Source organism: Drosophila novamexicana, unplaced genomic scaffold (genome assembly GCF_003285875.2).
Source record: "Drosophila novamexicana strain 15010-1031.04,08,12 unplaced genomic scaffold, DnovRS2.1 tig00004560-arrow-pilon, whole genome shotgun sequence".
Classification (NCBI taxonomy): Eukaryota; Metazoa; Arthropoda; class Insecta; order Diptera; family Drosophilidae; genus Drosophila; species Drosophila novamexicana.
In genome coordinates, this window is record NW_020825054.1 from 609916 (window position 1) to 625385 (window position 15470).

The window sequence follows — 15470 nt, forward strand, 5'->3', positions numbered from 1 at the left end:
ATTTTTAATGTCCCATCATCGATAGTTAGCAGGTCTCATTCTTCCATCTTCAAAACTTTGACGATAGGTAAACGCTATCGGAAAATCAACGTCAAGAAGAATCGTTGCTTCACGGTCCTTGACTTCTGCCACCCCGGTATCAGCAACCTTTAATTGCTAAAATTTAAGAAATGGAATCCTTATAAAAACGACTTGAAAAATAAAGATATTTCCCCACCGCGGTATTGGAAACGTTTACTTTCATATGTTAAAGAAAATACGCAATAAAGTTAGGTTCCGCCGCCGGAGAAGCGAAACAAAGCGGGGATCTAAATTTAAAATCACAGCAATCGATTGCTGTTTTTTTCTGGTCATCGAAATGCCGATAGCAAAAAGCATGCTGCCAAACGGGAACATATTAAAGTGTCTTTTTACACAGATGGCAACTCTTTGGTACATTATTAGCATAATATTGCATTTTTGCTAAGTTTATCTCTAAATATTTGAACACTTGGCGCGCAACGCTCTGTGGAGCTGCATTCGCAATGCAGAGTTAAAAAGCTTACTGCCTGTAATTTTGGACAGAGTATAAATACCATCTGCCGTGCTAGTTAGTGTAATTGGAACAAGCTTCCTGCGCACAACAATTGTTCAATTGTTCGTAGTTAAATTGCCTAACTTGCTGCTAAATTGTGAAATTTGCCATTTTCGGGTTGTGCAAATTGTACCCAATTTAATTTGTTTACTTTTGAACGCTGGGAAAGCAACGTCGACGAGATACCGACGCGTCGGTAAGTGCAAGTGACAAATGTAGCTCTGAAAAACTTTCTCTTTTTATGTGCGCTTGGTCACGATAGATTGTTGTTGTATAATATTTACTCTGCCTGCTTCAATGTGATTTAAGCATTTTGAGTGGCATGTTAAAAAATGCACGTATACAAAAGCAAAGGTATGGCTAGCAATGGCAATGAAGAACACGCTGAGCAATATTTGGAGAACCTTTTAATAAATGGCAGCCAGGAGGGCGATAGTGGGGCAGAGCTGCAGCTGCCGTCATGGTACAATGAACAGCTATTCAAGCGGTAAGTGTAGTAGTAAAATTAAACAATCTGTGCATGTGTACAAAAATAATGTATGCACTCCTCATGTACAGGGGTCAGAGATATTTTAGCAAATATCGCTTTGTGATGACTTCAGGCATGTTGGCTGGTCTGATCGCAGTTCTTGCCATACCATCTATACTCCGCGTACTTATCTGTACTCGTCAGTCTTCGAATGCCCTCACTGCATATCGCCGTTATTTGCGCACCATTTTCCATACACACGCCTGGTATTTCCATTCCATTGACGATAGAAACAGCAAGTTCTGGACCAGCATTGCTGCTGTGAGACAGGCGCATTCGCGCTCTAGTCATGCCTGCCAGCAACGTGGGGCCGGCCAGATAACGCAAAAGGATTTAGCCTTGACACAGTTTGGTTTCATTGGCTTTATAACGCTGGGAGCACACCGAATACAGCTTAACGATGATGATTTCCTGGAGGCTACAACGCATATGTGGCGCGTACTGGGCTATTTACTGGGCATTAAAGACGAATACAATATTTGTGGACGCAACTGGGTGGAGTCCAAGGAGCGTTTGAACATTGTCATGCGTAGAGTATACACGCCTGCGCTCGAGCAAACGAATGATGAGTTTTATCGCATGACGGAAGCACTTATCCATGGACTTTGGCATGCCAATACAATGCTGTCGGTTAGAGCAAATATTTACTTTACCAAGCGCTTGGCCTACGTCAAGGGCTATGAATATTACAGCTTTGATTATCCTGCCGGTGAGCAAAAAGATCCGCAGCAGAAATCATACTATTATGACCTGAATTTGTGGGATCGATTTATCGTTAGTTACGGTTTGTTTATTGTTACCTTTTTGCACAAATATGCCATTGTCCGCTGGTATTTCAATTTTCGAGTTTGGCTAATGGATCTCTTTATGTACTACTTGCCAACTGTAGCTATTTGGAAGTTTGGAATTAAATCGGCCTATGTGCGCATCTTTCGGCCAGGAGGTCAGGCGCATGAGTTTCAATTAAATCTTAAGGAAGAGTAGTTTAGTCATATGTTTTAAGTGATTAATGTGTTTATGTGATGGGTGATTGTTATTTATTTTGTGTTTAATTTACGCTGGCCTCCCATGCAATTTATAGACTTGTTAAATATATACTTGCAAAATGTTGCCTTTTGAAATTTCCGGCTTTTTATTTTACACTTTTCAGCACTGGTCGTAAATATTGCCGGCAATGCAATTTATCGATAACGATAATATTTGTATTATGTTGCTTGCGCGTTTTTGTCAGTTTTCTGCAATTTATTGAGTTATACCTAAAATTAATAAAACAAATACTAAAAACATGTTTTATCACGTAAGTTACACTGTTTATTTAATTATGCAACAATTGTTTAACTTTGCGCCACACAGATTTCGCTTGAACACGAAATTCTGCTACATCCGCGCTACTTTGGGCCACAATTGTTGGAGACGGTGAAACAGAAGCTCTACTCGGAGGTGGAGGGCACATGCACAGGCAAATATGGTTTCGTTATAGCTGTCACAACAATAGACCTGATCGGCTCTGGTGTTATACAGCCAGGTCAGGGCTTCGTTGTATACCCAGTGAAGTATAAGGCTATTGTGTTCCGGCCATTCAAGGGTGAAGTCCTCGACGCTGTGGTCAAACAGATAAATAAAGTGGGCATGTTTGCAGAAATCGGACCATTATCGTGTTTTATATCGCATCATGTGAGTTTGGCACTTAGTGTGTGATTGTGTATGACTAATTTTTTCATTTTTTACAGTCTATTCCCGCTGACATGCAATTCTGCCCAAATGGCAATCCGCCATGCTACAAGTCTAAAGATGAAGATGTAGTCATATCAGGCGAGGATAAAATACGCCTGAAGATTGTCGGCACTCGTGTTGATGCCACCGGCATTGTAAGTGCATTTTTTTTCACAAGGATTTGCTCTAAAATTGTAAACATTTAATTAATTTCTTATCACAGTTTGCTATTGGAACTCTGATGGATGATTACTTGGGGCTGGTCTGCAATTAATATAAAGAACAATTAACATAAACCAACTCAACGTAATATACAATTGCTATATACATATATATATATATATATGTGTGTGTTTTAAACTTTAATGAAATGCATTTTAGATTGTTTAATATCTAGGTGTATATATATTATAAATACTTTATAAGATTTGATTTAAATTCAAAGGTACATTATGTTTGTAATTTAGTACAATTCTTTGTGTGCTGGGTTTTGTGTTATGTGGGAGCTACAAATATGGATGGATATATTTTAAAGTAATTAAATAGCAAGTACTAAATTTAAATGTATATATATATGTATATATATAGGTATGAAAATGGGGCTTAAAGTAATGATAAGCGCACAACAAAGAAGTTTTTAACAAGCTTAGTTGATACCCCTGCAGAGTAAATAAACAAAAAGCTGCCTTGGAAATTGGGGAAAATCCATTACATATTCTGCAAGGATATGTCTGCTTCGGTGGGCCGAAGATATACGTTTCTTAGAAAAGATTGCACAAGAAATGAAAGCAATATATATTAAAGCATAGTTCCCGCGAAGGTTTTGATCAGGTTAAATACTTTGGAATTTAGGGCGGATTGGGCAACGTGCATGATTGTACATACTTAATGAATAGCATTACGCAAATCTATAAAAAAAATATCGAATATTTTTGCGATGCATTCCCACAGATCACGTTTGTAACGTTGTTTGCCCGTAGGCCGACTCATAGGTCCCAGGAGAACAAATGATGCTTAACAAGCATATCGCGTACACCATCCTTCAGTGGCTGCGATTCCTTGCCACGCTTGGGCGGAAGTTCCCAGTCCGGATTCAGATTGAAGGCAAACTGTGAGAGTATGCGCAATTCGCATTTAATTTGCACCCAGCCTGGGGAATCAATGAAGCTCCAGGTGTGATACCATTTCTGCACCACCTCCTGGCAGGCGCAAAGTACTTCAAGCCACAGATGCAACACCTGCTCGTTGAGGCCTAGACAGATAAGCGAACGCAGTTTGACATCCATTTGGGCATGCGCATTGTCGTGTGATTGATTAATGGCCTGCACGCAGCGATAGAGCAGCTCCTCGGGCGTCAATACCTTGCCATCCTCATCCAGGCGATAAGTTTTACAAAGCACCAAACGACTATACACAGATTTAAAGTCCTTCTCCACCTCCAGCGAGGAAACCTCCTCAATGAATAGCCACGGATGTATGGGTCCGCCCAGGAATGTGGGTCGTTTCATGCCATGCTCGAGGAATGCTTTTATGGCGGGCGATAGAGTGCCACGCACTAGATCTGTAACAGTCTCCGAAATGGCATCATCGCCAGCCGAGGTATACAATTTGCTACGTTCATCCAGCAGCTGGACGAACTTGGCGGGAAACCAGCCCCGCAAACCGTTCAGCTCACCCACCCAGCAATGCTCGTCTTTTTGGCTGATGATGGTTATGATATCGTTGCGTCGGAAGCCCAACTCATCATCGTCATGCCTCTCAAAGTCATGCAGCGCTTTGGCGCGCCGTTTACGGGTGCGTGCGACATTGATGAAATTCTCATGATCCTTGGCATGGGATTCACTGCTGTAGTTGGCCGTCAGTTGTATGTGACCCGCAAGTTTTGGCTCGATGGTTATAAAATGACGGCCCACCTTTAGTATGGCCTCGCGCAGATCCACAAGTATTTCGGTCTGTCGTATGTTTTTATTCTTTAGCTGATCCGATTCGGGATCGCCACGAAACAGAAATGCTTCCAGTATCGATTTACTTTTGCGCACTTGACGTCGGGCTAGCTGCTGTTTGGGCAGATTGGCGGCAGCCTCCGGATTGCCAATCTGATGACCTTGATCGGCCATCAAATAGGCCAGATGGCGACGCCGATGTGTGTCGATCACGGTTTGACTCAAAGATCCACCCACTTCAAGCGCCTGCCGGAAGAGCACCTCTACGTCATCCACCTCGCAGCACATGGAAAGTGAATTGAATATTTGCGCCGAATTTTCCAAGTGCTTGAGATCCTGTTCCTTCACTTTAAGCATGCCCAGCGTTAGCTGAAACAGTACTATGGAACCCTCGTAGAAAAACCAATCCCATATGCGTACTAATATTTTCATGTGCACCACGTTCGCGAATAGTGTAAGAAACCAGTGCAGCGTTATCAGCGATAGATCAATGTCGTGCCGTTTGAGGGACTCATCCACGCTAGCTAAATAGTTGGCTATCAGCGTTTGCATCACACGCTGATCCGCTTGTATGCCAAGCAACGTTGAGCTGTAGTACGAGGCCGGTAGCAGATCCTCCACAATGGTGACCATCATCCAAAATGCATTCTCCTCCTCCATGAACAGCAGCAGGCAGGCCACAATGACACCGGTGCCCTGGCAGTATCCAATGTCCGGAAAGAGCCACGCAATGCCACGCAGAATACGCCGCAATCGTGGTATGCCCGTGCCATTTGGATGACTAAAGCACGCATTTGTTGGCAATATGCGGAGCAAATCCTTTTCAATTTGCTTCGATGTCATTAGCTGATCGTTGCTGGAAGCTGTTATGATGGCATTGAATAAATATACATATTTTAGGCGTTATAATAAGGTCTGCTCACCCTTGACAATGTCCTGATAGCTGGTCTCGCTTTTTCGCTTTTTGGACAGCGCACCGGATAGCCGCATCCACATTTGTGGGCGAAGACTGTGCGGTATGCCGTTCTGCACCATCTTTCGCAGTTTTTCTGTACGCTGCAGTAGCGGCTCGACATGCTCCCAGCTCAGTTCGTTGGCCTCTTTGTTGTGGGCAAACTCCAGGTGGGCTATCCACTGCAGACGTTGCTGTGCATCCTCCATAAATGGTATGCTAAGCAGTTTATTTGAGCTTTGCTCGGGTCCATCCTCCTCCTCGACGCGAAAACCAAATTCATCGAATCGGTAATCGGGTTGATCGTTGGGTCCCGCTGCTGCTAGTTCCGATTCGCCGCCCAGTTTGGCGAGTATCTCCTGTGGCCACATTGATGGTGTTAATGCGGAAAACGGTCCCCCTGGATTCGGACGCAAGCCATCAGCCACGCTCAGTTCTTCCATCATGGGTGGTAGTTCACCTATATCGTCTTCGGAGCTCAAAGTCTGCAGTTTGCGCTGTGTTGACGGCGTGAAAAATCAGCAATTTTAATTAGTTTGATAAGCAATCAATTTATCATCTAAATTGAATTGTTACCGTATGTTCTTCACGGCCCACGTAACCCTCGTGGTCGCGACCGAATATGCTTCTGGCCATTTCCATATTCCGAAGCAGCTAATTGTCTGTGCACTTAAACATAAGACTAACTAAGAATATGGGAGTTAAATTATTGTTTTTCGAAATATTTTATTGAATTTTTTTTACATCCCCAGCATTGTTTCTAATGATTTCTCTGCTTTCACCCGCTGTCAGCTGTTCGATGAATATTTTGCCTATCGATATATAATTCACAATAATGCAGCGATTAACTTGTTAATAATTATTCGCCAGTCGTTTGCTGTTAATTGTGTGTGTTAATCTTCAACTTGTGTCTTATTTGTTTTATTAACCTATTAATAGCTGCTAGATAGGATTTTTTTTTATAAGCATTATAAGATTTGCCAAAACAATATATTTAAGCTATTAACTATTAATGAATGGAATAAGCCACAGTATATGCTGAATTATTGCTCGCTTTTAATAACAGTGAAGCAAAATGTTAAATTGTATGCCGTAAACATATGTGACTGCTGCAACAAAAACAGCTGTTATTGTGTTGTACGCTGACTACTTTGCTTTGTGCTGTTCCTAAAGTTATTTCAAATGAAAATATTAAAGTAAACTGACATTAGAATGCAGATAAAGCCAATCATAACCTGTAAGTAGTTAGCGATACAAACTCAGTATTGTTAGCTTATGTAAAGCATGAATTGTTTCCAGATTCTGGCTCATTTCCACTTTTTCGATCGCTTGAATCGCAAATCCTAAATGCGATTCCCTTGGACACATGCGAGTGGCGACGCACTTTTCAAAGACCAACAAAACATGTACGCTTGGAGGCGCAAACCCAGCAGTTTAGCGTGGAACCACTGGAGAGATATAAACGGGGAGAATGGAGCATTTTGGAGCATCCCATTTTGCACATCTTTGTCACGGAGTGTAATGTGAGTGTGTGGGGCGGATAAATGAACGAGTTTTGTGTAATACTCAAGCCCATCCAATACCAGTAGTTCTTCATCGAGAGTTCTATTGAGCGGACTTCCACTGTTCCAAATTTCTGTTCTGATTAGATGTTCATTTAAGAGGGGTGGACTTAAAAAAAGTTCGAAATAATCTCAAATGTTCACTAAAATCTTTGAAAATAAGTTAGAGCCCTACCGACTTTTATCCAACCATTTTCCGCCAATTTTCCACACTTGCTGGGGAATTGCCAGAACTCCGTCGTAATGTAGTTCTTCATCACTCAAATTAACTATAGCATTAATTTGAGCTTCCCAATTCTTACGGTTTTGGATATACATTGATATCAATCAGTCAGTCAATCTGTCAGGAAAATGGTTTCATATATAGAGATAATAGTAATATTTTTATTTTTTAAAGGACATCGACACATACAAGGCTACAATAAGAGAAGAAATTGATGCCTGGCTCAAGCTGTTGACCAGCTACGGCATCTCCGATTGGATGATTTTGCTGGTAGAGACGCTAGATATGCGCAAGACAAAGAACTTACTGCCACGTACTACAGTGCTGGATAAGATACGTTTAGATTTTGGCAGTAAAAACGATGATCGTTGCATTTCCGTATTGAATCCAGCCAAATTTGAGCAGAAATCTACGGAATCCTTTCGCTGCTTGGTACACCGCATACGGTTCCTTATGCTCACTAGCTTTAATCGCAACATTGCCAAGTACGAGGAGCTGATACGCAGCAAGCGGGAGAAACGTAATCACGATGATTGGGATTTTCGACAATATTTCTTTATGCAGGAGGATTTGGCACTGATATTCGAGAAACTGGAATTGCCCACAGAGGCGCTTATACAATACGACGAACTGGATGCAATGTTCTCGCAGTTCATCACGCACACGGGCTTCAACGAGAAGCAACAGTGGCTGGCATACTTTAAGCGTCCGCTTAGCGCTTTCCATGGCATCTGTCTGAGCCGCGTGGACAAGTTCGAGATGCGACAAAAAATACGAAACGAGGGCGTCTCACTGCTGGAATTCCGCAACTATTTGTTTGAGCGCCAGGCCTATCTGCTGCTCACATGCAATGAGATACCGGAGATTGCAAAACGACTGTTAGGTTTTCTTTTCTCCACGTTGCGTGAAGTGGAGTATATAAAACTGGACTGCCAGGAGGGCGCACTATGTTGCTGGGAGTTTGTTTGCGCTCTCGAAGTACTGCAGCTATGCGAACAGGCCATGGAACCCAACGAGGTGACCTGCTTCCAGCACTGTGCACCAATTTGGAACCTGGCCAAGGACAAGCTCTATGAGTTGGGCAAGCTGTGTGGCCTATTGCCAGGCTGCACGCCCAGTTCCGAGCAGTTGCACATTGTGGTGCAACTCTCCTCGGGTATTGGCGATGTGCCGCCCCAACAGCAGTTTCTTCAGGCCATGCCGCAATTGCGCGATCGTTCGCCCAATCGTAAGCCTAAACTGTCGGCGGCTCAACAGCTTAAAGAGGCATTGGGCTCGAATCAGACATTCCAAAAGCTCTATCTCGAGCTGGCCGAGCTGGCAATTAGTACGTACAAGCATGTGACGCGATTGCGCTCTGCCCGACTGGTTGGTCTGGATTTGGGAAAATTCTACTGTGCTTTGAATGAGCCCCACAAAGCGGTGGGTTTCTTTACTGATTTGTTGCGGGAACTGAAGGCGGAGAACTGGCATATGCTCAGCTCACAGACGCTGCTGGAGCTGGCCAATTGCTATCGCAAAATGGGCGACTCGCTCGCCTACACCAAGACCTGCAGCTCTATTTCCTGCTGCGCCGAGTTGGAGACACTTGTGCGCACTTTTTACTTTGATGAATTCCTCAAATCGTTGAAAACACTTAAGACAACGTTGTCGGCACAGCCATCCGTAGAGAATGCCAACTATTGTGTGCTGGAGGATCATTTTCGGATAGTGGACATCGAGGTGCAAAATACGAAGACCATTATACAAGATGATCATTTGCTGGTGCAGCTAAAGTTGGAAAGTCTGTATCCCCGTGAGATTGTGGCCGAGTGCATAAAGCTGTGCTATGAGCTGCATGTAACACCCGATTTGAAGACAGCTATGCAGGAAGTTTCTCTGGTACCTGCACAGCACAGGGAGTGTGAATCGCGTGCAAAAGTCTCTTTGCAGCTGTTCCATAAGCAAGACAATACGCTCAACTGCGCCTCGGTGGTCTGTGACACGCCCAAGACTAAGCAACCGGTGCGACGCACCAGCAGCACCAAGCGCAAACTCTCACCCAGCGTCCAAGCAGATTTCACAAATATTGTGCAGATCGAGAATATGGCATTGCAGCCGGGCATTAATCTTGTAGAGCTAAAGGGGAAGGCGACTCGCGTGGGACGTTGGCAGTTTAAGCAAGTGTGTCTAACTATGTCCAGCCTGGAGTTTCTTTCGGAGCAGTTGCCATTAAGTGTGCAGCCGCCGAGCTTTGAGATTTGCACCAAGCCAGCGAGTGCCTCACTGGAGTTTAAGACACTCATCGCAGGCATTGTGCAGCCCATCAATTTGCATGTGGCCGGCGGCAGTTTCATCTTTCCCGCAGATGCAAAGATCACGTTGCGCTGCTCTAAGAATCTGCGCATACGGCAGGCCTTGGAGCCGAGTGCGTCGGCTAGCAACACCGATGCCAACTTTGAGAATGTGCTGCAAGTGCCGCTGTTGCAGTTTAAGTCGTTTGAGGAGCGTCGCATTCCGCTAGAGGTTCTTACCGATATGCCTGGTCGCAAAATGGCCAAACATCATGAGCATCACGTAACACTCAGCTGCCCTTGGTCGCGCAACGACCTTCAAATACCCATTGAGTTTCAGCCCGCCATGGAAGCCACTTGCCGTCTACACACCTGCGGCACACAAAAGTTCCTGCAGGTCATTATGAAGGGTCTGGATGCGCGACTATTGCTGCAGCACGCCAAAGTTAAGTGTGATGTGCCCGGCGTGCGTCTGCTGGATCTCAATCCCGAGTCACAAGACCCAATTGTAAGCCTATCACTTAACAAGGAAACGACTTTGGAAGATTTCAGCTGACTCTATTCCACTTGCAGGAAATTTATAAATCTTTGACGGTCACCTATCTATATGAGATACAAGTGGAGCCTCTAAAAGCCGAACACGAGCTGCCCATTGTCAAGGTGCACTTTGTGGTCAAGTATGCAGCTCTGTCGGAGCCGCATATCTGGCGCAATTATGGTTGTGCCTTTGATTTGGTGGAATATTCCACACTTTTCAAGCTGCAGGCACAGTTGGAACCGAACGAGTTGTGCCGCCTGCGCACCGTTTGCAATTTGAATCTGAAGATTACCAAAATCAATGAGAATCCATATGTAGATCTCATGTACGAGGTGCTCAATGATCAAAATCTGTGGGCAGTTTGTGGTCGTTCCGCAGGTGAGTCGTCGTTTATCCATTTTATCTTAATTATATATATTTGCTTATTATTTAATTCTAATTTCTTGACACATGATATACACTTTTAAATGCATATAAAGACATGGGTAAGTTTTTGGTTTATGAACACACGTAGTAGCACCCAATTGGGCCAATTGAGCCCTAACCCTTAATAATGATAAAACGTGTAAAAGCCTACAGTAAATGCTCGCGCTAATAATACATTATTTATTATGATTAATTATGAAACTTCCAAATTTTGGGAAAGAAGAAATTGTATAAGATTATTTTTTAGTTGTCTTACTGTTTTATTTAAATTAGGATTTGTCTCTTTAAACGATAATGGTTTGTAAACTGTTTAAATTCATAACGTGGGCCTCTGCACTTTTCTATATAATAGAGTACTTTAACTTCGAGTTGGCGAAGTTCGCTTTACATGTAGCTAGGCTTTTAATTGGCTTATTTGAAAAACAAACAAATTTGTGCTTTACTCAGGATCTATTACAAACCTGTCACATTAACCAATGTATTTAACAATCTTGCAGGTGTTGTATCCATGAAGGATGTGGACTGTCATTCGATATCGCTGGACGTTATGCCTCTGAGTACTGGATTTCTGCCTATGCCCAGCATACGCCTGTCCAAGTACACAGCTGGGGGCAAGAACAAAGCCGATGCCCACTCCAGGGTGCACCCGTTTCCGCCCGGCCAGGTCTACAACTCGACCAAGAGCATGCAGATCCATGTTATAGCGAGTGTCAGCGGTGACCAGTGATCAGTCAAATGTATATAGCCAAGTATTATTTATTGCAATAAGCACTGATTTGTTAATTAGCCTAACAGAAATAGACAGATCGAATGACACTACTGGCTATCTTTCCAATTCGCCGGCTAGCTTGCCCAATTGTTGTTGCTCCACGCGGTAAAAATGCCAGTTTTCCGTTTCTGTTAAATTTGTTGCGCCCAGCTGATCGTAGAACTTACGGGCCGGGTTCCAGCTGAGCACATGGAAATCCAGTCGTCGGCAGCCTAGCTTAACCGCAATGGCGGCTACTTCACGAAAAATGCGTGCACCGGCGCCCTGATTGCGATGGGTAGGACGAACATAGATATCCTCGAGAAATAGGGAACGTCCCTGCCAGGTGGAGTACGAGTTAAAGCAGATAGCATAGCCAATGCAAGACCTGTTGAAGGAAATGTTGTTTTAATGCCGTCAAATTGTAGCGCCCAATCTTATCGGAACGCTTTCCTCGAGCGCAAATGTTTGCCAAACATTTGTTATTTGACTGACACTGAACATTGTTTGTCAGGCAAAAATTTGCGGAGCGTCTTTCAATTTGACGCCCAGCTTTCTAATGATCTTTCTTATCACTTGTTTGTCTCATTTACTTTGTGGCATTGTCTGTGAGCACATAGATTTGGCAATATTCGGGTCCACCATCAAGGCCCGCGTCGCGTATAAGTTCTGCGTGTGGGAAAAATATCAAAATGGGTGACGAGCTCGCTTCGATATTCTCTACTCACCCTGCTCGCTCAGCTGGGGGCCATCGCTCATGCGCTCAAAGTCAGCCAGTTCCTTTGGAAAGTTCAGTCGTATTCACTATATTTGCATTTATCAAAGACATTCACCCCTTACCTGTATCATTTCTAGCACTGCTTTAATATCCGCCTTTTCAGCCCGACGGAATGTAAATTGATCTTTCTGCGACATATTGCTGCAACTTGCATGTGTGCTCCGTAACGTGGCTCGGTTTCAACTAATCAGTTTTTGATATTTGTGCTCCTAGCCGGCAAATATGCTTATCTAAAATTCTGAGTGGGCCAGCCTTATCATTGCTTTTTATAAGCTCAATGATTGTAAACGGGGCTGACACGTTTTCGCTCATGGAACTAGTTCCAGATATAACAAAAACACACAGTTCACATAAGAATTAGGCGACGGACCCTTGTAACCATATATATACATATATAAATTTATCTAAAATCCTGAGTGGGCCAGCCTTATCATTGCTTTTTATTATAAACTCAAAGATTGTAAACGAGGCTGTCACGCTTTACGAATAGTTTCCCTCATGGAACTAGTTCCAGATATATAACAAAGCACACAGTTCATATTAGAAAAGCAACAGACCCTTGTAACATCTAATATGTATGTATATATATTTAGTCAAACAATTTTACATAGTTACTTGCATGGACATAAACGCCCCAAGCTACATGCAGACACGTAGATGCACATAAATTGATCTCTATTTATAAAACTGTTTATGCTGGTAATCCACGCACGGGCCAAACCGTAGTTAATTTATATAATGGAGGTGCACATTATGACGAGTATTTGAGGAACTCCACTAATTTACAAAGACCTTGTTCAAATTCATTTGATGGGTGTTTCACACTTTTCGGAAAATCCATTTGTTCTTAATGGAAATGGCGGTCGATGATTTTAATTTTTCACCTGCAAATGTGGAAAAAGATTTCATGGGTAAGCTTTAAGTTTCTTCCGATCAACTTAATACGAAAGCTCTACTTAAGAACTTAAACTTAATTAATACGTGTTTTAGCGACTCTCTTAGATGATCAATACGGGTCAAAGGTTGTAAGGGCGAGGTATCAAGTTCTGTCCGATCGGCTTTAAATTCATAAGAACTTAATGAATACGTATCAGCAATTTCGGAAATTCCGTCCGAGAATATTTTTCGCAAAATCTACTACTCTAGGATGGTAATTCGATGTGTGGGAGTGAAAAAGTCATATCTAAAGTTTTCAGCACAAAGCTTCCGGAAAATACCCGCTAGTATACATCAGATACATACATATACATATACCTTATTAAAAGACAAAATAGGGTTTAGGGTATAGGGAAAATATACATTTTTAATATAGCACTTGCCATCAATACATGAAAATCTTGATGAAAATCGCATAGTAAGGCAACATAAAAGAAAAGTACATTTACTAATAAGTATGCTTATGTTCAATTTTTTGTTACAAGGCAAAAAAAACTTTGTAAAGTTGTAAGAAGCGAAATATTGTAAAAATTGGTCGTTGACTCAAATTTGTTGAGTTTTAATACAGATATACACAATTTTGCAATTTTTGTAAAAAAGAATCAGTACAATAATATAATAGTATTTCTAGAAATACCTCACGTACAATTCAACTCATAATACTATTTCAATCTGATTTTATATTTCAGATTCTTGGTGCTCTTTAGAGCTGTCCTCTTAGTCTTATCAGCATTCGAACATTATGAGCAGGGACCAGAACTAATAAACACAATTGACCCCTTACCAAACATACATATTTTATGTTACATATTTACATAGTTCACTTTTTGTAGTTTGGCTTTTTTTCAATTTCCCACTCTTTCAGTAGACATTCGTTCAATTTTTTATAATCGCTCTGTTTGATTTTATTTTTGAAATCTGTTCTTATCTCTAGCGGCACCGTCACGATGATGCGCCTAAAGATTGTATGTATGTACATACATAGATATATGCATACATATGTTCATACATTAATTCATACATGCGTACATTTAAACTGTGCAGTCCAATGGTTGTGTCCGTTGCTGGATTATTTATGTCGTCGTAGCGAACCGATCTCAAAGCCAGACTCAGCTCAGCACATTTTGATACCGTCATGGATTTGTATGATAATAGTGTTAACATATATTTCCATATATCTGTATGTCCGTCTATATAGCGGTCATACATAGGAACGATCGGTCAAAAATGAAGTGCTTTTGCGAACAACTTTTTTGCTGTTGAAGAGACATTAACCAAACTGCATTTATTCATTTGACTATTCCTTCGAACCATTTTATTATTTTGGAAAAACTTTATTATCTTAGAAAAACCTGTGTGGGAAAAACTTGTATGCTTTTCAAGATATCTTAATCAAAATTGGTGCCAATATACAAATGTCCCCTATGTTTTTCAAGATATATAAGCCAAGCTCCGAAATTACCAGCGAGAAGCTGCTTCCCAACATATCTGCAAAACCGTATCAGCTCAGACTGTTATACCCTAAGGGTATTCAATCTTCGGCGTGTTGACTATAGACATTCTGTGTTTTTCAATTTCTTTAGCATTTTCCAACGGATTTGTTGTTGGGGCTGAGTCGGTTGTGGAGCGCGGCTTATCTGGCTGGTGGGTTCGCTTATTGTAATTCCCGCTTTTAATTCTTTTTAAATGGCCGTTAATATTTTATATTTAAATTAAATTATCGCTGGCACGTTCAATGCGCGTCGGCAGCAAAAACAAAACAATGCAAAGCCAAAGCCAAACAAATGAAACAAAGCAAAAGCAAAACCGTTGCTGATAAACCAAGCAGCCGAGTTCGATCCGGGAGCAGCCATGTTGTTGGCTCTGGCATTCATTTGAGTTCCCGGCTCGTATATGACCTTTACGCTTCTCGAGTCTGGAATCTGGAGTCTGGATTCTGTTGTATTTTATCTTATGCCCGCAATGCGTCTTCCGGGCTTTGCATCGGAGTTTCTGATGCTGGCGCATGCCGAGATAGGGCGGGCCACACCCACACTTTATTATCGGCTTAGGATCCGGGCCCTTTTTCCCTCTTCAGCTGATGACGGCGCCTGCCTAAAGTTCCTCCTCGCAGGTTGTTTACCTTCTTATCTGACTTTCAGCCATTGTTTGACAATCTCGGCTACTCTTTGCCCCTTATCACAGTTTGCAATATGCTTCTTGTGTGTGTTGTTTTTTTTTATCACTTGCCGTGACGTCACAGCGCCCGGGGTCTTTTGTATTCCATAGAAGTTTC

General features: G+C 42.3%; 5 protein-coding genes across 8 annotated transcripts; 3 read left to right on the plus strand and 2 right to left on the minus strand.

Annotated features, from left to right (window-relative positions):
• The first annotated feature begins 278 nt into the window (after positions 1-278).
• Positions 279-2214, plus strand: LOC115770652. Of its 3 annotated transcripts, none has more exons than XM_030716016.1 (3): positions 279-770; positions 837-1061; positions 1133-2214. In XM_030716016.1, the coding sequence occupies exons 2-3, from the start codon at positions 907-909 to the stop codon at positions 2085-2087; spliced, it is 1110 nt and encodes a 369-aa protein (XP_030571876.1). In that variant the 5' UTR covers positions 279-770; positions 837-906; the 3' UTR covers positions 2088-2214. The 3 variants fall into 3 exon arrangements, with proteins under 3 accessions (XP_030571876.1, XP_030571877.1, XP_030571875.1); XM_030716017.1 differs by having other exon boundaries at positions 884-1061; XM_030716015.1 differs by having other exon boundaries at positions 279-1061.
• Positions 2215-2315: 101 nt separating this feature from the next.
• LOC115770656 (DNA-directed RNA polymerase II subunit RPB7) lies at positions 2316-3187 on the plus strand. Its single transcript, XM_030716021.1, has 4 exons — positions 2316-2400; positions 2457-2777; positions 2834-2971; positions 3040-3187. The coding sequence occupies exons 1-4, from the start codon at positions 2389-2391 to the stop codon at positions 3088-3090; spliced, it is 522 nt and encodes a 173-aa protein (XP_030571881.1). The 5' UTR covers positions 2316-2388; the 3' UTR covers positions 3091-3187.
• Positions 3188-3212: 25 nt separating this feature from the next.
• On the minus strand, positions 3213-6474 carry LOC115770655 (small G protein signaling modulator 3 homolog). Its single transcript, XM_030716020.1, has 3 exons — positions 6288-6474; positions 5683-6208; positions 3213-5622 (listed from the first exon to the last, which is right to left on the minus strand). Exons 1-3 carry the CDS (start codon positions 6351-6353, stop codon positions 3803-3805), a joined length of 2412 nt encoding a protein of 803 aa, XP_030571880.1. The 5' UTR covers positions 6354-6474; the 3' UTR covers positions 3213-3802.
• Positions 6475-6686: 212 nt separating this feature from the next.
• LOC115770676 (trafficking protein particle complex subunit 10) lies at positions 6687-11545 on the plus strand. 2 transcript variants are annotated; one of them, XM_030716058.1, is made up of 6 exons: positions 6687-6948; positions 7011-7234; positions 7671-10277; positions 10343-10685; positions 10787-10792; positions 11231-11545. In XM_030716058.1, exons 1-6 carry the CDS (start codon positions 6924-6926, stop codon positions 11458-11460), a joined length of 3435 nt encoding a protein of 1144 aa, XP_030571918.1. In that variant the 5' UTR covers positions 6687-6923; the 3' UTR covers positions 11461-11545. The 2 variants fall into 2 exon arrangements, with proteins under 2 accessions (XP_030571918.1, XP_030571919.1); XM_030716059.1 differs by lacking the exon at positions 10787-10792.
• LOC115770677 (diamine acetyltransferase 2) lies at positions 11491-12529 on the minus strand. The gene is made up of 4 exons (XM_030716060.1): positions 12322-12529; positions 12210-12261; positions 12075-12150; positions 11491-11869 (listed from the first exon to the last, which is right to left on the minus strand). Exons 1-4 carry the CDS (start codon positions 12394-12396, stop codon positions 11557-11559), a joined length of 516 nt encoding a protein of 171 aa, XP_030571920.1. The 5' UTR covers positions 12397-12529; the 3' UTR covers positions 11491-11556.
• Between the last annotated feature and the right edge of the window lie 2941 nt (positions 12530-15470).